Source organism: Gorilla gorilla, chromosome 23 (genome assembly GCF_029281585.2).
Source record: "Gorilla gorilla gorilla isolate KB3781 chromosome 23, NHGRI_mGorGor1-v2.1_pri, whole genome shotgun sequence".
Taxonomy (NCBI): domain Eukaryota; kingdom Metazoa; phylum Chordata; class Mammalia; order Primates; family Hominidae; genus Gorilla; species Gorilla gorilla.
This window is the reverse complement of record NC_086018.1, coordinates 27,445,867-27,472,953: the sequence shown is the minus strand read 5'-3', so window position 1 is coordinate 27,472,953 and position 27,087 is coordinate 27,445,867. Positions and strand designations below refer to the sequence as shown.

Below are 27,087 nucleotides of genomic sequence, written 5' to 3'. Positions count from 1 at the left end.
TTGGAATGTTCTTAATGTCAATTCATTTAATAGGCAGAGGCTGTTCAGATTGTCTGTTTCTAGTGTGACCTTGGGAAGATTATGTCTCTCAAGGAATTGATACATTTCACCTAGGTTATCAAACTGTGAGAATAGAATCATCCATAACAGTCCCTGATTATCCTTTTAATGCTCAACAGTTTGGTAGACATGGCCCCTCTTTCATTTCTAATATGAGTAATGTGTGTTTTTTGTTTTTTTTTTTTGCTTTGTTAGCCTGCAGAGGTTTATTAATTGTAACAATTATAATTAATAATTATAATAATTAATTGGGGGGAATTATCATTGTTAATGTAGATGAATGCACATCCAGGAAAATGTTACCTATACTGAGCAATGATGGCAACAACTTGTTTTTTCAGTTCTGGATAGGACATAGGCATTTATCCAGCTCTCTGTCCAAATACACACATACATACGCACACACATACACACGCTCACACATTTACTATGAATAAAATCTATCGTACTCCTATCATTTAGAAAATCACATAATCTGGCTGGGTGCAGTGGCTCATGCCTGTAATCCTGGCACTTTGGGAGGCTGAGGTGGGTGAATCATGAGGTCAAGGGTTCGAGACCAGCCTGGCCAACATGGTGAAATCCTGTCTCTACTAAAAATACAAAAAATTAGCTAGGTGTGGTGGCGGGTGCCTGTAATCCCAGCTACTCAGTAGGCTGAGGAAAGAAAGTCACATAATCCATTAGGTGATATTCCAATGTTTATTTAACTCATAACTTCTATAATACATTAATTTGAACTTACAGAAATAAAAAAGCATTTGGAAATTGATCCCAGAATACAGAATATTCCTATAGGAAACAAGATGTGAACCATAAGACTCAATGAGTTGGATGGTGGCAATAATTAATACTTAGGACTCAATTTATAAACTAATCAAATTAGATTAAGTATAATCATGAATTGTCCCATATTTTTCTCCTATGACTTTGTGTAATGCTTTTACCGAGTAGAGCGTTCCTAAGTCTGCCCACCCAAGTAATTTTCTTAACCTGTTTGTTTTTTTGCAGTGGGAGCTTATTTGGCCTCCCCAGGATGGACTGGAGCATCAGTAGTGCCCGGGTTCATCACAGGACAGATACTCAAGACACTCTTATCACCATTAGGTGGACTTGGAGGAGCAAAAAACGAGCGCAGTGGCTCCTCAGTAGAGACACTCCTGAATGTATAGACATGGGAACCACCTTCAGCATCAAAAAAGGAAACGTTCTGCATGCCCATATCCAGAAAAATCCCCACTCGCTGTAACTTGCGGTCTACGAAGAGGAAAGTCAGCGGCACCATGCTGGCAGAGAGGCGACCTCCATCCCTCAAACTCACAGTCCAGAATCCAAGCTCTGTGGTCAGATGGATCCTCCCTTTGTGGTAAACAGATTCTCTGCAGACTCCCAGGTCCTATTCTGCGCTTGTTCCCACGTCCACCTCCCAGTAGTGGCAGCCACAGGTAAAGCGAGGGGAGCCCAGGACACAAATGGACACGTCAAATCTCTCGGCAAGGTCTTGCCGATTCTGTGTGATGCGCCCACTTCAGACGCTCCTGAGGTCGTCAGAAATGAGGAGGAAGTTGTTGGCTGTGTCGGCATCCAAGGTCGTATCCACTGTGAAAAGGAAAACAAGTTGATCAGCAAATGGACAGAAGCCAACCCCATGCCTCTCCTCTACTTCAAAGGCCCAAATATCTCTTGACTTTGGTTTCTTTAATTCTCTTCTTCCCCCAAAATCAAAACTTTTCATGAGGCAACTTCCCTGACTAGTTCAAATTCTCGTAGCTATGCTTTGTGGCAATACCCAACTCTTATTCACAGTAGCAATTATTTTACTTTACGTCACGTGTTTGCTTCATTGGCCTTTTCTTCATTTAGAGTGGAGGGTCTCTGAAGGCAGACACCATGCCCCCCTTTCTACCACCGTGATGTGTGAACAAGTAAATGATAATTAAGACAATGCAAATGGTCGATGTTAAATATGTTTCTGCTTCCACCTTGTATTGCTCAACTCAGTATATAGAGCATGATTCCAGGCCTTTGTTTTCCATGTTTGTAAGCAAATTAATTGTGCACGGTTCTGACAGCAGATAGGGTATCTCTGCAGCTGACAATGTGATGACAGAGGTGCCGGTCCTGGACATTAGGAGGCTCCAAGGCCAGGAGGAGGAGGGGGGCCTTAGATGAAAGAATGTTTTCCATCCTACATGGGAGGTGAGACCTTAAGCAAAACAATGGTAAATTTTGGAGCGAAGAGAAAGGTATTTGAAAGTTGTTTGTTGGCTGGGCGCGGTGGCTCACACCTGTAATCCCAGCACTTTGGGAGGCCGAGGTGGGTGGATCACGAGGTCAGGAGATCGAGACCATCCTGGCTAACACGTGAAACCCTGTCTCTACTAAAAAACATACAAAAAAATTAGCCGGACATGGTGGTGGGTGCCTGTAGTCCTAGCTACTCGGTAGACTGAGGCAGGAGAATGGCATGAACCCAGGAGGCGGAGCTTGCAATGAGCAGAGATCGCGCCACTGCACCTCCAGTCTAGGCGGCAGAGCAAGACTCCATCTCAAAAAAAAAAAAAAAAAAGTTGTTCGTCATAACTGACTGATTGTAGAGAATAAGGGCAGCAAATACAAAGGTCAATTTAATGCATTGGGTATGTGGTTGATAGGTGAAGCCGCCAATTCTCATGGAGGAGGCAGTGTGAGCTGGCCTAAAGAAAATTAATTGTCCAGAGCATTCTGAAAAAAAAATCTACAGAACATATGATCCTTGAAGTCAAAAAACTGATATGATCACCAATATAGATTTTATAGATTACAGTAAGACTTGAGGAGACTGTGCTGTTTGATGGTGAATTAGGGAATGAAATGAGATGAGTGGACATGGACAAGGAAGGAGGAAGTGGGTTCCAAACATGACTTAGGCAGGGTGAATCTGTCCTCCATATTTCAGCAGAGACACAGTCAGGTATGGGTAGGTGGATGAGTAGAGATCATGGGTGTCAGGGCAGAAGCCACCAGTGTCGGGGACATAATAGGGGCCCACCACCATTTATAGGTGTAATTCTTTGCCCAGGCTGACCATAACCTCTTCATGTAAATGTCCCTTTTCCCCAGAGTTATGGAGAGTGATAGTATTTTCTGTAGCCAGGACCCCTGTTGAAGCCCATGGCTCATGGATGAGGAGACCAATATCTGCAACTCTCCCCACTCACAGAAACAAACACCATAGGTGCTCCATTCCCAACTCTTCCCAACCCTGGGGTGAGGTTGTTTGGTACAATGGGTGCCAATATTCACCGTGCATTAGAATTATCAGGCCCATTTAAATGTCAGAGTCCTGGGAACCTTTGCTAGAGACAAATTCAAATTAAGTTACTCTGTGTTTTTGCTACTCAGCAAAGTCCCCAAGCCAGCGGGATCAATCCTGAGACTTCCCAGTTCAGCATCTGCATTTTAACAAGATCCCCAGGTAATCTGAGCACACTAAGTTTAGAGAATCCCTTGTCTAACCCATGACATAGACATCAGGTTTTTTTTTTTTTGAGACGGAGTCTCACTCTGTCACCCAGGCTGGAGTGCAGTGGCGCAATCTTGGCTCACTGCAAGCTCCGCCCCCCCAGGTTAATGCCATTCTCCTGCCTCAGCCGCCGAGTAGCTGGGACTACAGGCGCCCACCACCACGCCTGGCTAATTTTTTGTATTTTTAGTAGAGACAGCGTTTCACCATGTTAGCCAGGATGGTCTCGATCTCCTGACCTCATGATCCACCCGCCTCGGCCTCCCAAAGTGCTGGCATTACAGGCATGAGCCACCATGCCCAGTCAGCCTTTTTTTTGGAGATCACCAGGTGATTCTATGTGTTGTCAGGGCTGAGAATCTGAAGATGAAGAAGCATCTCAATTTTAGGTGCCAGACAGCAGCTAATCCCCATATGGAATGAGGGGCCAGTTGCACAGATGATTTTTCCTGGTCTGGTCGTGGGAAGGGGGCAGTGTATACAGATCCCTTACTTTGGAACTTCCGCATCCTTGGTTTCATCTGCAGAATCTTCTTCAGCTTGGGCTCCAGTTCCTTGATGTGGGAAGCCAGCCTCTCTAGCTGCCGATTGGGCCTGATTTTGTTCTTCCCAGAGACCATGGAACAGCAACAGCAAAGTAGATCCTCCCCATGGGGCTCCTTCTGCAGTGAATTGATGCACTTGAAGCAGACAGCACATCCACACTCCAGGGACATTGGTTTTTCTAGATAGTCTGAGCAGACGGGACAGCTGCTTGCTTCTTGGGAGAGTGCAGCCATGTCCACTGCCAGGGGAAAAGTGCACAAGGGAAGAAAATTTCTGTGAGGTGAAAGCCTGTTAGTTGTGACAAGTGACAACCTTTTCATGCATAGAGGTATTGTGTCCCAGCGTTGTCACTTCTAGAACAAGACCATGAGTACAAACACTCAAGCACATCCCCCCACCCCCCGTCTTCAGAGATTTGAAGTTCTATTGGCAAAGAAAGTCACGAATCATCACTGTGCTCTGAGCTGAGGTGGAGGAAGGGTCCATTCTACTGGCGACCCAGCAACTGAGCCTGAGCCAGTGACACGGCAGCACCCATGTGAGGAACAGCGAGCTGGGGTCATTTCACCTCCTCCTAGGGGAGCCCCAGCAAGAGACTGATTGATGAACATAAGAATTAGGGGCTGGGAGGCCGGGCGTGGTGGCTCAGGCCTATAATCCCAGCACTTTGGGAGGCTGAGGTGAGTGGATCATCTGAGGTCGTCAAAAGTTCGAGACCAGCCTGATGGGTGAAACCCCATCTCTACTGAAAATACAAAAGAATTAGCCAGGCGTGGTGGCACACGCGTGTAATCCCAGATACTTGGGAGGCTGAGGCAGGAGAATTGCTTGAACCTGGGAGGCAGAGGTTGCAGTGAGCCAAGATCCTGCCATTGCACTCTGGCCTGGACAACAGAGTGAGACACCATCTCAAAAAAAAAAAAAAAAAAAAAAAAACAGAGAGGGGCTGGATGCAGTAGCTCACATCTGTAATCCCAGCATTTTGCGAGGCCAAGGCAGGAAGATCCCTTGAGCCGAGGAGTTTGAGATCAGCCTGGGCAACACAGGAAGACCCCGTCTCTACAAATAATAGAAAAATTAGCAGTGAGCAGAGATCACACCAGGTCACTCCAACCTGGACAACAGAGTTAAGACCCTGTCTCACCAAAAAAAAAAAAAAAAAAAAATCACATCCTTCTCCAGCCTTGGAAATAAATACCAAATTGACTGCCACCACTCCTAGACTGGGGATCTGGGGATCTGGGGATCCAGGGTGACTGGTTTTCAACTCTGAGGCAGCACTCAGACAGCCTTTGTTGAATTCATTAATTACGAATTTCTCTCATTCATCCCCCAAGGCATAACCCCCATTTCTAGGCATCTAAGGAGGAAAAACACACACACAGGCATGGGCTCACCTCTTCTGCTGGAAGCTCCTCTGTCCTCCAGCTGCTTCCACTGGGAGCTCAGGTCTTGTGGGGAAGGGGCACATGAGGGCCTTTTATTGGTGAGATTCCCACCTCCCACTGGGTCACGCCCTTCCACACCCTCTAACCTAATGAGACTTTGATTTAATTATAACAGGGAATTAGGTTTTTACTGGTGATATATCTCCAGTTAATTGTAACTTTAGTAAATCCTTCATCCTGACAGTGTATTTTTCTTTCATATGAAGATAAGATTAAATTGCCTTTATATTAAATTAGGCTTAATGTACTAACTTCAAAAGCTTATTTTAGAGATGTTTCCATCAGTTGTCAGTAAAGATAATTCCTGTAATATGTTGTAGGCTTCAAGCTTTGCTTGGAAACCTAAAGTATTAAGTATGACTGGATTTGCAATTTTACAAAATGGTTTAAATTCATATACATCGGACTCAAAGGTAATAGGGGCATGCATTCCATTGAGGAAATTCTAGGGAATTTTTATTTATTTTCATTGGTTTATTTCTGGTTTTGAAAAAATTTCATAATTCATAGGAAAAAATTGGATAATTACTATTTTGACAGATGACCATTAAGCTTTTTGGACCTTGAGTACTTCACAGAGTGTTAAGATAAAAGTCACAATTTAAAAAAAAAAAGATGATTTTCTTGTGAAACTTGTGTTCTCAAATAAAAATTGTTACCCGTGAAGTGAGTTGTGCTTTCTTCCATTTGAATCAACCCCGAATGTTTTCATTTTCATGCCTTTCTGTGTAGTGGGATCTTTACTGCTTTGTTTTCAAATTTCAAATAATTTGAATATAATCTTATCATTTTCCGTATCCCCTTTGGCACATATTAAAGGAATTTTCTCTTTTTGCATAATTAAAATTAAGACCTAATTTTGGTCAGCTTTAAATACGATTCCTCATGGGATTAGAGGACTCTGAGACACTCAGGTCTTGTTTTGCTTTACTTTTTTTTCCTCTTTACCTTCAGTTGACATGTAATAATTGTACATATTTCTGGCACACAGTAATATTTTGATACATGCATAAAGTGTGTAATAATCAAGTCAGGATAATTAGCACACTCTAAACATTTCTTTCTTTCTTTTTTTTTTTTTTTGAGACAGATTCTTGCTCTGTCAGCCAGGCTGGAGTGCAGTGGCACAAACTTGGATCACTGCAACATCCAGCTCCTGGGCTCAAGCAATTCTCCTGCCTCAGCCTCCTGAGCAGCTGGGATTACAGGCATGTGCCACCATGCCTGGCTAATTTTTTTTTTTTTTTTTTTTTTGTATTTTTTTGTATTTTTAGTAGAGACAGCGTTTCACCATTTTGGCCAGGCTAGTCTCTAACTCCTGACCTCAGGTAACCCGCCTGCCTCGGCCTCCCAAAGTGCTGGGATTACAGGCGTGAGCCACCGCGCCCAGCCAACATTTATTATTTCTTTGTGATGGGAGCCTTCCTAATCCTCTTAGCTTTTTGAAAATATGCAGTCATGAACAAGTGACCATATTTACCCCACAGTTGTGCTAGAGCCCATTTCTCCCATCTAGCTGTAATTTTATATCCAATTACCGACCTCTCCCCAAGCTCCCCTCCCCCTTACCCTTCCCAGCCTCCACTAAAGCCCATTCCTCCCATCTAGGTGTAATTCTGTATCCAATAACCAACCTCTCCCCAAGCTCCCCTGCCCCTTACCCTCCCAGCCTCTATACCCACAATTCTATGCTCTGCTTCTGTGAGCTCAGCATTTTTCATTTAGCTCCCATATAGGAGTGAGAACATGCGGTATTTCTCTTTCTGGACCTGATTTATTTTGCTTAACATAATGTCCTCCAGGCTGAAACTCAGGTCTTGACCAGAAAACTGATGAATCTGCAGGTATCATGGAAATGGCCAGGTTAGTGATTAACTTGTACTTAATTCATAAAATAACAGCTTTGTTTTCAAATTTCAAATAACTTGAATATAATCTATTTCCCCCTCCTAAAATGTATCACATATTAAATAAAGATTTTTTTCTTTGTATATATATTTTAAAAGACCTACATTTAGTTCTATTAAAAAATAATGTACAGTGGGATGAGATCACTCCTCGGGATTCAGTGTCTGAGCAAGAAAACAAAGCTTGGGAGACAGTGTGTAGGGAGCCAAGTTAACTTTACGTGATTGGAATGAATTGGATCCGGTCATAAAGCAATCATTTGGGGTTTGCTCTTTGCTGGATTCTGGGTCACTCCACAACCACATGTAAAGACAGAGTCCAGCCCTGGTGTATCCTGTATGTGAGAAAAACTTTCTGCCAAAACCAGGCTGGATACAACGTAAAGAGTGTGAGAATGACTTAGGAAATGAGTCAAATTCACAAGATGATCCTTTCAGATGCTCTAGGGAAGAAGGAACAGACAACAAGATAGATTTGCAGAAGAGATGTGATGTCAATGAGACAGCGGCACGGTGCAGGGTGAGGCAGCCAGGGCACAGAGAGGCAGCAAAAGCCACTCAGACAGGTGTGGGAAGGACACGGAGCCACGGCCCATAAAACCCAAAGGACAACTGTAACAATACTTTTTAGTATTTAAAAGGCAATTTCTTATTAATCTACTTAATTGACATTCATGGTCTGAGATGTTCCATTATCTTGTAGCAAGCAGAAAAGTTTCTTGCATTGAGCATAAAGTGATTGTCTAAATGGTTTTGTGGCTAAAAGTTTATTTGCCCTGCTCAGGAGAAACTGTAGATTTGTCAATGCCAAGATTAATCACAGGACAGATAGGAAGCCTTAGTCATCGATAATTGAATCTGCAAGAGCATAAAATGGGCACAGTGGCTCTGCAGCAGAAATCTTAGTGAATGTAAAGATATGAGTCCCATCATTAATGTTATAAAAGGAAATCATTCTCATACCCATATCCAGGAAAATGCCTACCCTGCATAGCCCCGGACTCACCCAGAGGGTGGTTAAAGGCACAGTGCTGGCTGCAAAGAGCTTTTCTTTCCTCACACCCACAGTCCAGAAGCCAAGTTCTGAAGACCACACAATTCTCTTGTCGATTAACAGATTCTTTGCAGGCACCCAAATCCCATTATTTGCCTGTCCCCATGTCTACCTCCCAGTAATGGCATCCAAAGGTGAAGCGAGGGGAGCCCAGGACACAGATGACTTGTTTGAATCTCAGCATACTCTCTGCAGTTCTAAGAAATCCACAATGGACACTCCACAGGTCTTCAGAAATGATGAGTCGATTGTTGGCTGTGTCAATATCTGACGTCATATCCACTGTGGAAAGAAAAAAGGTAAATCAGCAAATAGAAACTTCCCTGCATTCCCTGATTCCGTAGAATTTCTTAGAGAAAATTGAAATAGAATTGTAACAAATCCCTCTTGTTCATAGTAAGCCTTCTTTTTACATTTTGATTGTTTAAGATTTCTTGAGATCCACGAAGGCAGAAACCATGTCTGTTGTTTACTCTCAAAATCATAAAAGTTAGCAGACTCTGTTCAAATATATATATCTAATGAATATCTAGATGATGGAAAAACTATTTATTATACTATTAGATCAGGCTGTGTACGGCGGCTTATGTCAGTAATACCAGCAATTTGGGAGATTGAGGTGGGAGGATCGCTTGAGCTGAGGAATTTGAGACCAATCTGGGCAACATGAAACCACATCTCAAAAAAATTTGTGTGTGTGTGTGTGTGTGTGTGTGTGTGAGTGTGTGTCATAAATCCAGATTCTCAACCAGCCTAGTCCAATAGAATGAGAATTTGCATTTTATAAAAGATCTCCAGGTAATTTTAAATTTTTCTGTAGACATTAAAAAAAATTCAACAATACTTTAAATAATATATTATAAGCTTGTATATCCAGAATTATTGTCACTTCCACATGGGGTACACCCATGTTTCAAGGGCCCCATAGCCACTGGTGGCTACCATATTGGGCAGCACAGGTCTAGGGTATGACTTAAATGTTATATTTTCTTCAAAATCTTCTCTTGTCTCTAATCTATACTCACAGCTGAGAACTGTTGTTGTGTGGGCATACACATTTTAGGTGCCAGAATTCAGCTAATGCCCCTATTTAATGGAGAGCCTTTTGAACAGTTGCTTTTTCCAAGGCTGTTGGTGGGCCGAGCACAGGTTATACAGATTTCTGACCTTGAAACTTCCGCATCCTTGGGTTTTAATATAGAATTCTTCTCAGCTGGGGCTCCACTTCCTTGATTTTGGAAACCAGTTTTCCCAGCAGGAGATGGGGCGTGATGTCTTTTATAGTGACCACAGAGCAGATGGCGCACAATACATCATACCCATTGGGCTCCTTTGGAAATGAACTGATACAGCGGAAGCAGCAGAGATATCCACACTCTAGGTATGTGGGTTTTTATTATTTTCTTTTTTCTTTTCCTTTTTTTTTTGAGACGGAGTCTTTCTCTGCTGCCCAGGCTGGAGTGCTGTGGTGCCATCTTGGCTCACTGCAGCCTTTGCCTCTGGGTTCAAGTGATTCTCCTGCCTCAGCCTCATGAGTAGCTGGGATTACAGGCACTGCCACAGCACCCGGCTAATTTTTGTATTTTTAGAAGAGACGGGGTTTCACCATCTTGGCCATGCTGGTCTTTAACTCCTGACCTCGAGATCCACCCACCTCAGACTCCCAAAGTGCTGGGATTACAGGCGTGAGCCAATGTGCCTGGCTAGTAAGTGGGGTTTTCAGGATCAGATAGGCAGCCGACACATCGACTTGCTTCTTTAAAATGTTCTGCCGTGGCCAATGTCTGCAGAAACGGTACATGATATTGGAGCTCAATGAACTGAATGACAATACTCCTTTAGGCTCTTTCACTTTTACATGCATAGAGACATATCAGTGCCTGCTATAAACAATCACTAGTGATAGGTGATAAAAACACTATAAAATACATATAAGAAGAGTCATGGCCTTGAACGTCTAATATCGGAAATGCCAGTTGGAATGAAGCACGTGATTCTTCAGTTGAGAAGCTGGTGTCGTGAAGGGTCTAGGCCCAGCGGTCCAGCCACATGTGGTTCTTGAGCACCCCAAATGGGGCTTATTGGAATTGAGATGTGCCTTTGTTGTAACCAAGCGAGTTATAGAGAAACGCCACACTTTGAGACTAATTCAGGAGTCCTTTATTAGCCGGCGACCGAGAGACGCTAACGCTCGGAATTCTCTCGGCCCTGAAGAAGGGGCTAGATTTTCTTTTATACTTTGGTTTAGAAAGGGGAGGGGGAATTGAGCTGAAGCAATCTTACAGAAGTAAAACAGGCAGAAAAGTTGAAAAGACAAATGGTTACAGGAAAACAAACAGTTCCAGGTGCAGGGGCTTTAAATTCATCACAGGGTGTTGAGAGGGGGGGGTTCCAGACACAAATGCGGGGGGCTTTAGAGTACTATCACCTGGGCAAATTCCTGGGAACTGCGGACATAGCTTGCCACAGTATCTTATCAGTTAATTGCACTCTTTGATGCGCTGAGAGTCAGCTTGCACAAGTTAAGTCCTTGAGGGAGGGAGTGGGTAAGGAGCCCTTAATGTCTTGCAAATGAAGGAGCCGAATGGAATCCATCCAGCTTTCTTAGCTAAGAGAGAGTCAATCAAGTTAATGTGAGTTAGGGTATCCCACCTTCAGTGTAAAATGCGCACTGGATTTTGAAGAGGTGTGAGAAAAAGAGAATGTAAGTTATCTTGTTAAGAACTTTGGCCAGGTGCAGTGGCTCACGCCTGTAATCCCAGCACTTTGGGAGGCCGAGGTGGGTAGATCACGTGGTCAGGAGTTCAAGACCAGCCTGACCAACATGGTGAAACCCCATCTCTACTAAAAATACAAAAAAAATTAGCTGGGCTTGGTGGCACGCGTCTGTAATCCCAGCTACTCAGGAGGCTGAGGCAGGAGAATCACTTGAATTGTCTCCGGGAGACGGAGGTTGCAGAGAGCTGAGATCGCACCACTGCACTCCAGCCTGGGCAACACAGTGAGACTCCATCTCAAAAAAAAAAAAAAAAAAAGAACTTTTAAAGATTGATTACATGCTGAAATAACTCTTTTTTGTATTAAAATTTACATTTTGTAATTTAATGTGGCTACTAGAAAACTTATAATTGCATATGTGGATTACATTATATTTCTACTGGACAGCTATGTACTAGACTGAGAGACCCTCCAACACCCCTATCCCCTGCAAAATCGTTCTAATCTGGCTGTGGCAAAAGCCCCTCCTAAGTAGCTGAAAGGTTGAATAGGTCAAAGAGAGAAACTCCATCATCATCTCATCGAGTTGGCCACACTATGATTAAGGAAAATGAAGACTGTCATTTCTCCAGACTGGGTACTGAAGATTTAAGTTCTGCTGTCTGCTTCTAGAAGAGGAGCCAGGGTCTCTCTAAGTGCACACACTGTGCCTGGCATTGAGCTGCCCTCAAACAATGTTGCCGAATTCATAGTGACTCCATCCTGCAGCCCTTGCTCTCTAATACCTGCCCTTGGTAGGAATCTAGTAAGTCGAGAAAAACTACATAAGCCTGGATGTGTGTCTCCTCCATTAGGTTCTCCCCTGGCCTCCAGCAGCTTCCACCGACAGCTCAGTTGTGAGTGAGCTCCACTTACAAGGGGTTTTTATTGCCAGAGCCTCTCCTCCCCCCTCATTTACATCCTGCTTATCTTCCTTAACCCAATCAGATTTTGATTTAATTATGCCGTAATTTTAACTGAGGTTGTAAACAGGTTACCCCAAGTAAAGATTATTTTAACTTAAGGGTTTTAAAAATTGATATAGACTAATATTGCCACCTCATTCTAAATTAGGCCATGTATATTATGGGTGTTGATAAGATTTGGGATTTCTGTAGCTATCTGCTTAGGAAAAATAAAAAGATCCAGGATTAGGGCTGAAACTGTTACAACGAAATATCTGGCATTAAGATTAATCTATGAATAGGGCTAGTTTCAAGTAGTTTTCTCATGAGAATAATATCTCCTCATGTTTTGATCAAAGAAGTCTATCAAACTTACTAAGATGTTTTTGCTAAAATCACACTCATGTGACCATTTATTTAAAGGGACTTTTTCTCCAAGATTGTGAAAATGCACATTTAGAAGTTTGGTTTAAAAGAAACCCTAAAACTGTTCACATACAATCAAGCAGAGCCTTACAAGATCCTGTTTTTGTTGTTTTGTTAGTTACAGTATTAATACTAAGATTTTTAAAAACTTTGATAATTTTACTGTTTCCATTACATCACAATATATATAAACATAAAAGTATACATATTTAAATGCGTATATATACATTTATAAACAAATGTGTGGATACATTTGTTTAAATGCACACTGGATTTGAAAGGCTGAAAAAGAATTAAATTATCTCATTAAGATATTTGAGTGTCAGACACCTGCAGTCCCAACTACTTGAGAGGCTGAGATGGGGTGATTGCTTGAGCCGTGGAGTTCATGCCCAGCCTGGGTATCATAGTGAGACCACCCCACTGCCCCCCAAAAATCATCTTTGAAAACTGCATCATGTAAACCCATGTTTAAATGGCAAAACATTTTGCCAATTAAAATAATTGTGACTTGATTTTTTTTCACTTTCTTCAACGTGGCTACTGGAAAACATGCAATTACATAGATGAGTCACATCATATTTCTATAGTATACTGATACATCCAACGTGCTGGAAACATTGTTTCTGATAACCTCAGGAATGTCCAAAGTGGGCATTCAAAATAGAAATAAAAGAGAGACCGGAGAGATTCACCAAGTCAATTTGCACCCTGAGCTCTCCTTGGACGACCTCTGGCTACCATACTGGGAATAAATGTGGGAACAGGCAAAGAGTGGGATTTCACCATTTTCAGGTTGTTCTCTGTTGGCATATAGAGTTGCTACTGATTTTTATGTGTTGATTTTATATCCTAAAACTTCACTAAGTTTGTCATTTCTAACAGTTTTTTGGTGCGGTCTTTAGGTTTTTCTAAATATAAGATCATATCATTTACAAGTAAGGCCAGTAAGACTTCTTTTCCAATTTGAGAGCCTTCAATCTTATTATTTGCGATTGGTCTGTTCAGGTTTTTTGTTTCTTTCTGATTCAATCTTGGTAGGTTATATGTGCCCAGGAATCTGTGCATTTCCTCTAGGCTTCCCAATTTGTCAGTATTAAAATATAGTCACTCATAATAGTTTCTAATGATCCTTTGTATTTCTGGGTTTCCAGTTGTAATGTCTCCTTTTTCATTTCTGATTTCTTAATTTATTTGGGTCTTCTTCTTCTTCTTTTTTCTTAGTTAGCCTAGCTCACAGTTTGTCAATTTTGTTAATCTTTTCAAAAAATCAACTTCTTGGCTGAGCACAGTGGCTAATGCCTGTAATCTCAGCACTTGGGAGGCTGAGATAGGAGGATTGCTTGCAGCAGGAGTACAGGACCAGCCCGGGCAACATAGTAAGACCCTCGTCTCTACAAAAAATAGAAAAATTCACAGGGCATGATGGTGTGCACCTATAGTCTCAGCTACTTTAGAGGCTGGGGTGGGAGGATTGCTTGAGCCTGGAGTCCAAGGCTGCAGTGAGCCATGATCATGCCACTGCACTCCAGACTGGGTGACAGAGCGAGACCCTATCTAAAACAAAAAAACTAAAGACAAAAAACCCAACTTTTCCTTTCACTGTGAGTTTTTTAAGTCTCTATTTTGTTTAGTTCTGCTCTGATCTTTTTTTATCTCTTTTCTTCTCATTTTGGGTTTGGTTTGTTCTTGCTTTTCAAGTTCTATGAGGTACATTGTTAGCTTGTTTATTTGAAAGCATTCTACTTTTTTGCTGTCAGCATTTATTGCTATTAACTTCCCTGTCAGTACTGCTTTTATTATACACCATAGATTTTGGTATATTATGTTTTCATTTTCATTTTCATCTGTTTCAATACATTTTTCAATTTCCATCTTCATTTCTTCATTGACCCAATGGTTCAGCAGCATGTGACTTAATTTATATCTTTTCGTAGGCTCCAAAACTCTGTTTGTTATTGATTTTTTGTTCTATTTCATTGTGGTCTGAGAAGATTACTTAATATGATTTCAATTTTTAAATATTTTTGAGACTTGCTTTGTGACCTAACATGTGGTCCATCCTGGAGAGGATCCCATGTGCTGAGGAGAAGAACGTAGATTCTGCAACTGTTCATCTGTTAGGTCTACTTAGCCTATAATGCAGCTTCAGTCTGACTTATTTTATGTTATTTTATTTTATTTTACCTAGATGATCTAGGCATTTCTAAAACTGGGGTGTTGAACTCCCTAATTATTATTGTATTAGGGTCTCATTAGCTCTAATAATATTTGCTTTCTATATCTGGGTGCTCCTGAGTTAGGTGCATATATAATTGTTATATCCTCTTGCTGCTTTGATCTCTTCATCGTTATATAATGACCTGCTATGTCTCTTTTTATGTTTTTTGACTTAATGTCTATTTTGTCTGACACAAGTGTAGCTACTCCTGCATGCTTTTGGTGAACCTTTCGTTTTTCAACATTAGCAATGAATCCCTGTTTCTTAGGGGACAGGGCTGTGAAAACGTATCCCTAAAAGTCCCAGGAGGCTGAGAGGCTGAAGAAAGCTGACAAATCCACTTTCTTAGAAACATTTAATATGGACTTATGAACAGAAGCCCTGTCTATGTCTCCGGTTGTGGTAAGAGAAGATAGTGAATCCCTGCACCATTATCCCCCAGACCCTCTAGGGCTTATATACCATATAGAAAGGGTGAATTACAAGGGATGTGTAGGATAATTGAAGTAGAGTAACATCAAGGTTGTTTGACCAAAGGGCAGGATTCATGGCAAGTACCTGCTCTTACACAGGAACGACAGGGAAACTGGAACTCTTAGAGGCCTCCTGGAACAGGGGTTCATCAGAGGCCAACACGGCAAATATCAGCACCCAAGATAGAGTTGCTTTGGCCTCCACCCTTCACCCCCACCCCCAGTCCAGCTCTTACAATCTCATGTGCCCTCCTCTTCCACGATGGGCCCTCAGTCTTTAGGGAGGATGCTTGATATGGTATACTTTTAGCAGCAGGGCATTGGCAATGGAAAACAGATTGGGCCCAGTGGGATTCCAAATAAGGGAGAATCACAAGCTGTTGAATCATCTCTAGTCTTGGAATGAGAAAGGCACCATCCCCAGCACAGAATGGGCATTCATTGGTTGTCTGATGGAGGCTGTGTCAGAATGCTATTCAGTTAGGAATCGGGGCCAGGTGACACTAGGTCAAGGCAGGGTAAACGTGACTTGAGGGCTACAGGCAGGAACAGGCTTTCACAGGACTCAGCTACCCTAGACCCCATCTCACCAGGCCCCACTTTCTCCCTCACTCATGTGGCTCAGCCCCCACCTTGTGCCCCTACAGCCTGAGGTCAGAGACACATTCATCCTAGGGTACCAGTCAGCAGGTGAGGTGGCTTTGGGGGATGTACTTCCCAGCCCTCCTCATCAGTCCTGGGCACTGTCAGGCCCCCCCTCAGTGTTTCCAGCACCGATGCCTTCACCAGAGCTGCTGGGTGGCCAGGCCAGGCCTGGACAGAACTACCTGGTGGCAGATAAATGTGTTCTTTTGGAACTTAATCACAGCCACCCCAACCCCAAATCACAACCTACAAGTTGGAAGGAAACTTAAGGGTCCTGATTCTCACCACTCTTTCTGGCCCCATTTCATGGATGTAAAGGCTGAGCCTCTGCAGCAAAGAGAACCACGTTTGTCTCCACCTTCTCAATGGCCCTGCTGGATAGAACGCCAGACTCCTCTCTCGATGTCCCCCTGGGTGCTGTCCCAAGACTAAGCCCTCTCTTTACTGCCTTGTAAGATATTACAGAAAACTGACAGGACAAAAATAAGGAAACAGGAGGATAATACAGCTAATGTTGACCCACCCACAATCAAATAACTTTTTTTTTTTTTTGATACAGAGTCTGCTCTATCACCCTGGCTGGAGTGCAATGGCACGATCTCGGCTCACCGCAATCTCTGCCTCCGGGTTGAAGCAATTCTCCTGCCTTAGCCTCCCGAGTAGTTGGGATTACAGGCACCCACCATGCCCAGCTAAGTTTTCTATTTTTAGGAGAGAGAGTGTTTCACCATATTGGTCAGGCTGGTCTTGAACTCCTGACCTCAGGCGATCCTCCCACTTCGGCCTCCCAAAGTACTGAGATTACAGGTGTGAGCCACTGCACCCAGCCTCAAATAACTTCTTTTATATGGTTGTCTGAAACAAATTGCAGATATCATATCTATTAGTCTATATATTCCATTCGTGTCTCTAAAAATATGGACAAAAAATACATCATTACAAACCTAAATAAAGATTATCAATAATTTTTTTTTTGACATGAAGTTTTGCTCTGTCGCCCAGGCTAGAGTGCAGTGGCATGATCTCAGATCACCATAACCCTCATCTCCCGGATTCAAGCGATTCTCCTGCCTCAGCCTCCCAAATAGCTGGGATTACAGGCACTCGCCACCACGTCTGGCTAATTTTTGTATTTTTAGTAGAGAAGGGGTTTGGCCATGTTAGCCAGGCTGCTCTCAAACTCCTGACCTCAGGCGATCTGCCCGCCTTGGCCTCCCAAAGTACTGGGATTACAGACATAAGCCACCGTACCCGGCCTCAAATAACTTCTTTTACACAGTTGTCTGAAACAAATTGCAGATATCCTATTAGTCCATATATTCCATTCGTGTCTCTAAAAATATGGACAAAAAATACATCATAACAAACCTAAATAAAAATTATCAATAATTTTCTTTTTTTGACATGAAGTCTTGCTCTGTGGCCCAGGATGGAGTGCAGTGGCATGATCTCAGATCACCTCAACCCTCACCTCCCAGATTCAAGCAATTCTCCTGCCTCAGCCTCCCAAGTAGCTGGGATTACAGGCACCTGCCACCATCTCAAGTGATCCACCCACCGCGGCCTCCCAAAGTGCTGAGATTACAGGTGTGAGCCACCACACCCAGCCATATCAATAATTATTTCCTATTAAAAAAGAATGTTTCCCATCAAATGCTTCACAAATGTCCTGCATTTTTTTTCACTAGTTTGAGCTGTTGTCATTTTGTGCTTTTGCATTTCATTTCTATGAGAATTCAATATGGTTTGAAATTCTGACTGGTGGCTGTGTTTTTAGGCCTGCTCCATCTGCAGGTATCTTCCTAATAGGTTTTTAATTTCCTTGCAAGGCAGAAACTGAGGAGCTAAGGGCTGGTTCCAGGACCTTTCCATGGTCAAGATGCAGCCCACGGCCTCCCCAAGCTGGAACTGAGTGCTTCTCTGTGCTTCTGTGTTCCCTGCAAAGGCGTTTCTTAAACAGAAAGGTTTACCAAGGTTCAGTGTGACTTCCATAGATGCAAAAAAAGGGACAAAGTGAAGTGGGTTTTCTCCATTCAAATGCCTATTTTATTTTTTGCAGTTGTGTGGTTTTCTTTTTTTTTTTTTTTGAGACGGAGTCTCGCCCCGACGCCCAGGCTAGAGTGCAGTGGCGCAATCTCGCCTCACTGCAAGCTCCGCCTCCCGGGTACACGCCATTCTCCTGCCTCAGCCTCCCAAGTAGCTGGAACTACAGGCGCCTACCACCACGCCCGGCTAATTTTTTGTATTTTTAGTAGACACGGGGTTTCACTGTGTTAGCCAGGATGGTCTCGATCTCCTGACCTCGTGATCCGCCCGCCTGGGCCTCCCAAAGTGCTGGGATTACAGGCGTGAGCCACCGCGCCTGGCCTGGAGTTGTGTGGTTTTCTATAACATATAAAACTACAGATAGGATTGGAAAGCCGGGCGCGGTGGCTCACGCCTGTAATCCCAGCACTTTGGGAGGCCAAGGCGGGTGGATCACGAGGTCAGGAGATCGAGACCATCCTCGCTAAGGCGGTGAAACCCCGTCTCTACTAAAAATACAAAAAATTAGCTGGGCGTAGTGGCGGGCGCCTGTAGTCCCAGCTACTCGGGAGGCTGAGGCAGGAGAATGGCGTGAACCCGGGAGGCGGAGCTTGCAGTGAGCCCAGATTGCACCACTGCACTCCAGCCTGGGCGACAGAGCGAGACTCCGTCTCAAAAAAAAAAAAAAAAAAAGGATTGGAAGGCTGTACTTGAAAGTCTCAATTTGGGGGGGGGGGGGTGGGAGGGACAGGGAGACAGAGTCTTCCTCTGTCACCACGCTGGAGTGCTGTGGCTCCATCTTGGCTCACTGCAACCTCCGCCTCCTGGGTTCAAGTGATTCAGCCTCCCGAGTAGATGGGACTACAGGTGTGCACCACTGCATCCAGCCTCAATTTTTTTTTTTTTTTTTAACTGAGTCCTTAGCCACTATCAAGGAATTGTCCTCCTTGTCAGAAGCGGGAAGCAGAATTCCTTCATCTATAGAGCATAGGAACTAAGCTCAGGTAGACCTGAGATGGTCTCCCAGCCCAGCCACTTACAAGCCATTAGACCTTGGGCAAATTATGCAACATCCCTGAGTCCTTTTCATTTTCTGTAAAATGGGATTCAAAGCAGTTATATTACTGACAAGATTAAATGAGGTAATGTGGGTGAAGCCCCTGCCTTTAATAGGGGCTCGGTAAATGATAGATTCTTAATAAATCTTAGAACCATCCTAGAAGCCTTGGCCATGTATCCAGGGTATCTTGGTTCCTGTGTAACTTCTTTTCTTTCATCTGTTGCCCAGAAGAACTATTGAGGTACATAGTAGATGCTCAGTAAATTTTTGCTGAATGAATGGCGGAGCTTCACTACTTTCTTTGTCCTACGGTCTTTTTTTTTTCTGAGACAAAGCAGGACTCTGTCTCCCAGGCTGAAGTGCAGTGGTGCGATCTTGGCTCACTGCAGCCTCCGTCTCCCGGGTTCCAGTGATTTTTCCGCCTCAGCCTCCTGAGTAACTGGGATTACAGGCACGCACCACCACGCCCAGCTAATTTTTTGTATTTTTAGTAGAGATGGGTTTCATCTGGTCTCGATCTCCTGACCTCAGGTGATCCACGTGCCTTGGCTGGGATTATAGGCATGAGCTATAGCACCCGGCCCTTATTGTCTTACAATAGTACTTTACACCGTGAGCTTTGCTCTAGGAGATGTCCTGAGAGAGCCTGTAAGAAATTTGGCCAGGTAGATTTGGGAACTGCTATAGATTCTAGCCCTTTCCACAGATGAATCATACATGTTACTGTTTTAGCAGCTTAGAGAAGTCGTGGGGAGAAGTCTCCCTAGCCTTTTAAGCTTGGTATTTTCTAATCTCATTTGACTGTATAGGGTAACATCGTGCCTTGATGATGCTGTGATGAGGCTTCTAATGAGTTAATGTGTGCCAAGCATTTAGGACAGTGCTGAGCAAAGTGGGTCCCACAAAGGGGCTGCTGTAAGCCCGTCCATCCTTGTGCAGATATTTTTGTGGGAAAGATTTCTAGAAGAGGCACATTCAAAAATTTGATGGGATCAGGTGTGGTGGCTCACGCCTGTAATCCCAGCACTTTGGGAGGCCGAGGCAGGAGGATTGGCTGAGCCCAGGAGTTTGAGACCAGCCTAGGCAACATGGTGAGATCCCATCTCTGAAGAAAAAAAAAAAAAAAGTTGATAGATTCCTCAGAATTACTTTTCAAAATCTAATCTGCCATGATCTAAAGTTCATTTCTCCAGATTTATAAATTTATTTCTCCAGAAAATAAATTTATTTATTTATTTGAGACTGCTTATCAAAACAGATAAGCAGCTGTTTTCCTGTACCACATGTGTTCTGGATCCTTCTCCTCCTCCCTCTGCACCATAACTGAAGATGGGATGGAGCATAACTGAAAGTCACCCCTCTCTTCTCTGTCTTGCAGAAGCCTGGCTACAGATAAGGGACCAAAATGACTGACTCAAAACATTTCACCACGACCAAGAAAGGTATTACTTGTTTAATAATAGGCCTTGTCCTACGCTTTCTCTGGCTATCCCTTCTGTTTTCCTCCTATGGCGGTAGGGAGTAGGGGTGGGAATGAAGGCCTGGAAACATGTGGCAGGAATGGCCTAGAGCTTGTGGTAGATGTAGAAAATTGAACTGTTGATGATGTAAGAAATTGACCACTCCTTTTAGAGCTCAGAAAGGGAAGAACATTAGCTCCAAGTGCTAAAATAATTATGTTTTTGTTTCCAGGGGAAAGAAAACACACAATCTTATCAGCACCCTCACAGCAGAGAGAGAGAGTGTGTGTGTGTGTGTGTGTGTATGTGTGTGTTTCCGTCCATGTATCTGTGTGTCCTTATCCAAGGGCACATGTTTTTCTTTTGTTTGAGGTGGAGTTTCACTCTTGTCGCCCAAGCTGGAGTGCAGTGGCGCGATCTTGGCTTACTGCAACCTCTGCCTCCCAGGTTCAAGTTATTCTCCTGCCTCAGTTTCTGGAATAGCTGGGATTACATGTGCCTGCCACTATGCCCAGCTAATTTATTTATTTATTTGAGACTGAGTTTTGCTCTTGTTGCCCAGGCACGAGTACAATGGCACCGATCTTGGCTCACTGCAACCTCTGCCTCCTGGGTTCAAGCGTTTCTTCTGCCTCAGCCTCCCAAGTCATGGGATGACAGGCATGCACCACCATGCCCGGCTAATTTTGTATTTTTGGTAGAGATGGGGTTTCTCCATATTTGTCAGGCTGGTCTCAGACTCCCAACCTCAGGTGATCCACCAGCCTCAGCCTCCCAAAGTGCTAGGATTACAGGTGTGAGCCACTGCACCTGGCAGTTTTTTGTATTTTTAGTAGAGATGGGGTTTCACCATGTTGGCCAGGCTGGTCTCAAACTCCTGACCTCAAGTGATCCACCCACCTTGGATTGAGTCTATTGAGTAGCTACACTGAAATTTGCTAAGCTAGGCTTATATCGTTGGATATTTTGGTTGTTTCTGCTTTTAAGGAAATGGAGGATGTTGTCGTGGCTGACAAATGTGCTTTAACCCTGTAAGCATCTTTCTGGCCAGCCCTTCCTTCCTCCCTCCTTCCTTCCAAGTGATACTGACACATGCCTGCTGACCAGATGAAAAGAGTCTGTTGGGCCGGGCGCGGTGGCTCACGCCTGTAATCCCAGCACTTTGGGAGGCCGAGGCGGGTGGATCACGAGGTCAGGAGATCAAGACCATCCTGGCTAACACGGTGAAACCCCGTCTCTACTAAAAACACAAAAAATTAGCCGGGCGCAGTGGCGGGCGCCTGTAATCCCAGCTACTGGGAGGCTGAGGCAGGAGAATGGCGTGAACCCAGGAGGCGGAGCTTGCAGTGAGCCGAGATCGCGCCACTGCACTCCAGCCTGGGCCACAGAGCGAGACTCCGTCTCAAAAAAAAAAAAAAAGAAAAGAGTCTGTTGTTGGATCAGCTGATCCAGGACCCAAAGTCTGCCCCTCATCAGGCATTTCATGTATTGGTCTAGCTGGTTTTTACTGAGAACCTACCATGTGCAGTGGAAGAGAAACAGAGCCTCTGACCTGGTGTTGCTCAAGGTTGAGCAGGGAAGACAGTCTGTAGAGTAGTAACCACACTGAAGTGTAGTGGGTCCAGGGGGGACTGTGGGAGATCTCTGGGTGGAGCTGGCCAGATCGATGGGGGATAGGAAGGGGAAGGAGTGAGTGCTGTGCCTGTGACACATTTGGGGAAAGGAAGGTAGTGGGCATGAGCTACCGAGGAGGGTAATACAAGAAGAGGTTAGAGCCAGGCACAGTGGCGCCCCAGGTGGTGGCTTGGGTGGGAGGATTACTTGCTTGAACCCAGGAGTTCGAGTCTAGCCTGGGCAACTAATTGAAAAAGAGAGAAAGCAATTGGAGAGGTACGCAGGGATCAGTCTTGTGGAGGCTGGTGAGCCACAGGGGTGGGTTTATGTTGTTTTGTTTGTTGGTTTTTTTGTTTTTGTTTTTTGAGACAGAGTCTCACTCTGTCACCCAGGCTGGAGTGCAATGGGAAGATCTCTGCTCACTGCAGCCTCCTGGGTTCAAGCCATTCTCCCAAGTAGCTGGGACTACAGGCACGTGCCACTATGCCCAACTAATTTTTTTATTTTGGGGGTGGGGTATTTTAGTGGATTTCTTTTGGGAAGAGAGATGTGTGGACAGACATGCCTGGGTTCAATGCTCCAGCCAAAGAGACAAGGAAACAGGTTCAGGAAAGCAAAGTGAGTATCTTGGGTAGGCCCAAGCATAGGGATTGAGAGCATGGGCTTTGGAGCTAGCAGACCTGGTTTTGAGTTTCAGTCCTACCACCTGCTGGCATTGGGTTTACGTTACTGAGCCTCTCACAGCCTCCATTTGCTCACTGCGAAATGGAGGGAAATGCAGAGTTGTGAGGATGAAATAAGAAAATGTGTGGGAACAAGTTAGTATGGGACTGGGCTTAGAGAAGGGCTCAGGGGGGCTGGGCATGGTGGATCACGCCTGTAACCCCAGCACTTTGGGAGGCCGAGGCAGGTGGATCACCTGAGGTCAGGAGTTTAAGACCACCTGGGCCAACGTGGTGAAACCCCGTCTCTACTAAAAATACAAAAATTAGGAGGGTATGATGGTGCCCGCCTGTAGTTCCAGCTACCTGGGAGGTTGAGGCAGGAGAATTGCTTGAACCCGGGACGCGGAGGTTGTGGTGAGCCGAGATCGCACAGTTGCACTCCAGTCCGGGTGACAGAGTGAGACTTCGTCTCAAACAAACAAACAAAAAAACCGTGTGCGGTGGCTCATGCCTGTAATCCCAAGGCTTTGGGAGGCCGAGGAGGGCAGACCACGAAGTCAGGATTTCAAGACCAGCCTGGCCAACATGGTGAAACCCCATCTCTACTAAAAATACAAAAATTAGCCAGGCATGACGGCACGTGCCTGTAGTCCCAGCTACCCGGTATGCTGAGGCAAGAGAATTGCTGGAACCCAGGAGGCAGAAGTTGCAGTGAGCTGAGATGGGGCCACTGCACTCCAGCCTGGGTGACAGAGCGAGACTCCATCTCAAAAAAAGAGAGAGAAGAAGTCAGGAAATGACATCTGCCCTCCTAACCTGTTATTAGGGTCCTGACTATCTGTCCATGGCAGGGCCAGACAACCCTGCTTCCTCATTTGTTTTTTTCATGTCATGAAGTTCTTCAGAACAATTGATTTCATGCTTGAGCTCTCATGGAGCAGCTGAATTCCCATTTTCAGAGCTGAGCAACCACTTGTGTCTCAGGAAGGGAAATCCTGAGCAAGCTGTCTTAGAGGTTTGAGGAAAATAGGAAAGGCCTCCATGTGGGAATCCACAAATCCTCCTCTCACCCTCAAGCCTTAAGTACTCAGGTTCTATTGCACTGAGCCTTTTAAGGGTCTTTTGTTGAGTGAGGGTAGCTGAGGACAGCTTTGCCTTCCACTGGGTTTTTAGCTCCCTGGCTGAGCAGAGCCTGCCATCATGTTTTTGATGCTTTTGTCTTCCTCAGAACCTTTGTAGCTTCCATGGTTCCTGTTGCTTCAATCCAGAGTGGCCTCTAAGTTTCTTTTTTTTTCTTTTTTTTGGAGACAGGATCTCACTTTGTGTCCCCCAGGCTGGAGTGTAGTGGTGTCATGGCTCATGGCAGCCTCGACCTCTGGGCTCAAACAATCCTCCAGCCTCAGCCTCCAGAGTAGCTGGCACAACAGGCACATGCCACCACACCCGGCTAATTAAAAAAATTTTTTTTTTTGTAAAAACGAGGTCTCACTATGTTCTGTGTTACCCAGGCTAATCTCGAACTCCTGGGCTCAAGTGGTCCTCAGTCTCTCTTTTTTTTTTTTGTGATGGAGTCATGCCCTGTTGCCAGGCTGGAGTGCAGTGGCACCATCTCAGCTCACTGCAACCTCCACCTCCCGGATTCAAGCAATTCCCCTGCCTCAGCCTCCCGAGTAGCTGGGATTACAGGCTTGCACCACCATACCGTGCTGATTTTTTGTATTTTATTAGAAACGAGGTTTCACTACGTTGGCCAGGATGGTCTTGATCTCCTGACCTCGTGATCCGCCTCCCTCGACCTCCCAAAGCGCTGGGATTACAGGCATGAGCCACCGTGCCCAGCTGATCCTCAGCCTCTTAAAGTGCTGGGATTACAGGTGTGAGTGACTGCACCCGGCCTACAAGTTTCCATCTTGTTAATTCCTGTCCTAACAGTCATCCCTCACTGTTGCCTGGCCCACCTGAGGCCAGGCGCGTGAAGCTTCCCTCAGCCAACAGCATAGGATGTCTTACGTGCCTCCCTCCGGTTCTTTTGGAAGTTAGATACTGGGAATTGTCCCCTGCCAGGGTAGGGAGGGATCACTCATGCTTGCCTCCTTTCCTTAGGGGAGATCTTCGAGCTGAAGGCAGAGCTCAACAGTGACAAGAAGGAGAAGAAGAAGGAGGCAGTGAAGAAAGTGATTGCATCGATGACCGTGGGCAAAGATGTCAGGTGTGCAGGAGTAGGCCTGGTGGCAGCTGGAAGCTGGCTGACGGGAGGGTTTATAGCTTGGGTCCACTTCAGTCTCTCCTTTAGGGTGTCTAGGGACCCATGTCTCCCCTCATACAGCTCCCTTCATAAAACTTTCTTCCCAATAGAAGGTTTTGTTTACACAGGAATCACGAGCCCAGACACTGACAGGTCAGGTGGTGATGGAGTGAGTTAACTGGAGTAGGTGGGAAAGGCAGCAGGCGATGGAGTGGGTGTGGCATGAACCCTCTCAGAAACTCCAGAGGATCAGTACTGGCTGGGGAAGAGGACCCAGTGTGGCCAGGTCTTCTGGTTTTTAAAAAGAATGGGAAATCTGGGCCAGGCGCGGTGGCTCACGCCTGTAATCCTAGCACTTGGGGGAGGCCCAGGCGGGCGGATCACGAGGTCAGGAGTTCAACACCAGCCTGGCCAATGTGGTGATATCCTGTCTCTACTAAAAATACAAAAATTAGCCAGGCATGGTGGTGCATGCCTGTAATCTCAGCTACTCGGGAGGCTGAGGCAGGAGAATTGCTTGAATCTGGGAGACAGAGGGTGCATTCAGCTGAGATTGTGCCACTGCAGTCCAGCCCAGGTGACAGAGCGAGACTCAGTCTCAAAAAAAAAAAAAAAAAAAAAAAGACGAAGAAGAATGGGAAATCTGGATTTTTCATTTTAAATCTCCCTGTCTTAAGTGGCTAGATGATATTAAACAAACACTGTGTGGTGCAAGTAAAACACACGTGCAGATTGCATTTCTCTAATTTGTCACCGGTGTGCAGCCTCTGTCGCACCCGATGGCTAAAGCAGGTCGTGTGTAGAGCGGCTGCCGCACCTTGGCTCATGCTTCCCCTGTGGGAGCGCCCAGTGACCCAGCTTGTCTTCCCATCTTTAAAAACCCATTCGAGGCCGGATGCGGTGGCTCACACCTGTAATCCTAGCACTTTGGGAGGCCGAGGAGGGTGGATCACGAGGTCAGGAGTTCAAGACCACCTGGCCAAGATGGTGAAACCCCGTCTCTACTAAAAATACAAAAATTAGCTGGGTATGGTGGCGGGCACATGTAATTTCAGCTGCTCAGGAGGCTGAGACAGAGAATTGCTGGAACCCAGGAGGCAGAGGCTGCAGTGAGCTGAGCCTGCACTCCAGCCTGGATGACAGAGCGAGACTCCCTCTCAAAAAAAAAAAAAAAAAAAAACCATTCAAGGTCTGCCTTCCCCGCATTGCTGCCTTCCCTCATCACCCCAGCCCACTACCCCAAACTCAAAGCATTTGCCTCTGTTCCCATCACCCAGCACTAATTGGAGACTGTTCTCTTGTTATGTGTACTTGTGTTTACCTGCTCACCAGATTGTAAAATCTCAAAGGCAGAGACTGGATTTTAAAACAGCTTGATATTTGCACAGTATTTGAGAGTCTGCACAGAACATTTTGAGATTTGTTTTCTCAGTAGTTCCTTACAATTCCCATATTGTAGGTAATGACAGTTTTACTGCCAAAGAAATAAAAACATAAAGTGACTGCCTAAGAGTCACATGGTTTATGGCAGAACTAGGACTCAAGCCCAGTTCTTCTGAAATCCAAATCCAGGCCGCTTTCACCCATGCCCTCGTGGTGCCCAGCCCTGTGCCTCATAACCCGGGTGCTGAGGTGGAGCAGCTCCCATCCAGGTCCCAAGATAGGCTCCCACTGCTCCAGACGTCCCCATGGATCGCCCCCCCAGCAAAGGACCTCCTGCCAGCAGCTCCGGGAAGGGGCTCTGCAGAGAGCCCTTTGGAAGCCAGAGCAGAAAGGGAACAGGTACCTGCTGGACAACTGGGCCTCCTTCCAAGTCAGATTCCTTCCAGGACAAAGCTGCTCTCCTTCACCCAGAACACCACTGTCACCTCCTCACAGAGGAGAAACATCTTTGTTCTTCCATCTCAAAAGAGCTGGCTTTGCTGATATGATGGGCCGCAAAGAGCGAGTCGGCCTCATCAGCAGTTTTTCCTCCTCCCTCCTCCCCATTCTTCCTGGTGCGTCATCTTCCAAGATGACACATACATTGTGGCTTTGGCAGGACTCCTGCCTGTTGGGACTCAGGAAGTTC

The 27,087-nt window shown here is 45.1% G+C and overlaps 1 protein-coding gene and 1 long non-coding RNA gene across 2 annotated transcripts in view; one reads left to right on the top strand and one right to left on the bottom strand.

Annotated features, from left to right (window-relative positions):
• LOC134758217 (uncharacterized) overlaps positions 1 to 2,005 on the top strand; it is a 46,130-nt gene extending 44,125 nt beyond the window's left edge. The window contains exon 3 of the long non-coding RNA XR_010133149.1: positions 1,072 to 2,005. This is a non-coding gene — a long non-coding RNA (uncharacterized lncRNA). The remainder of the gene's footprint in view (positions 1 to 1,071) is intronic.
• On the bottom strand, positions 930 to 27,087 carry RFPL1 (ret finger protein like 1). The gene is given in 4 exon segments (XM_063704867.1): positions 930 to 1,659; positions 4,059 to 4,349; positions 8,633 to 8,802; positions 26,803 to 27,087. Coding segments are annotated over 3 exon segments (888 nt in total). The 5' UTR covers positions 8,649 to 8,802; positions 26,803 to 27,087; the 3' UTR covers positions 930 to 1,078.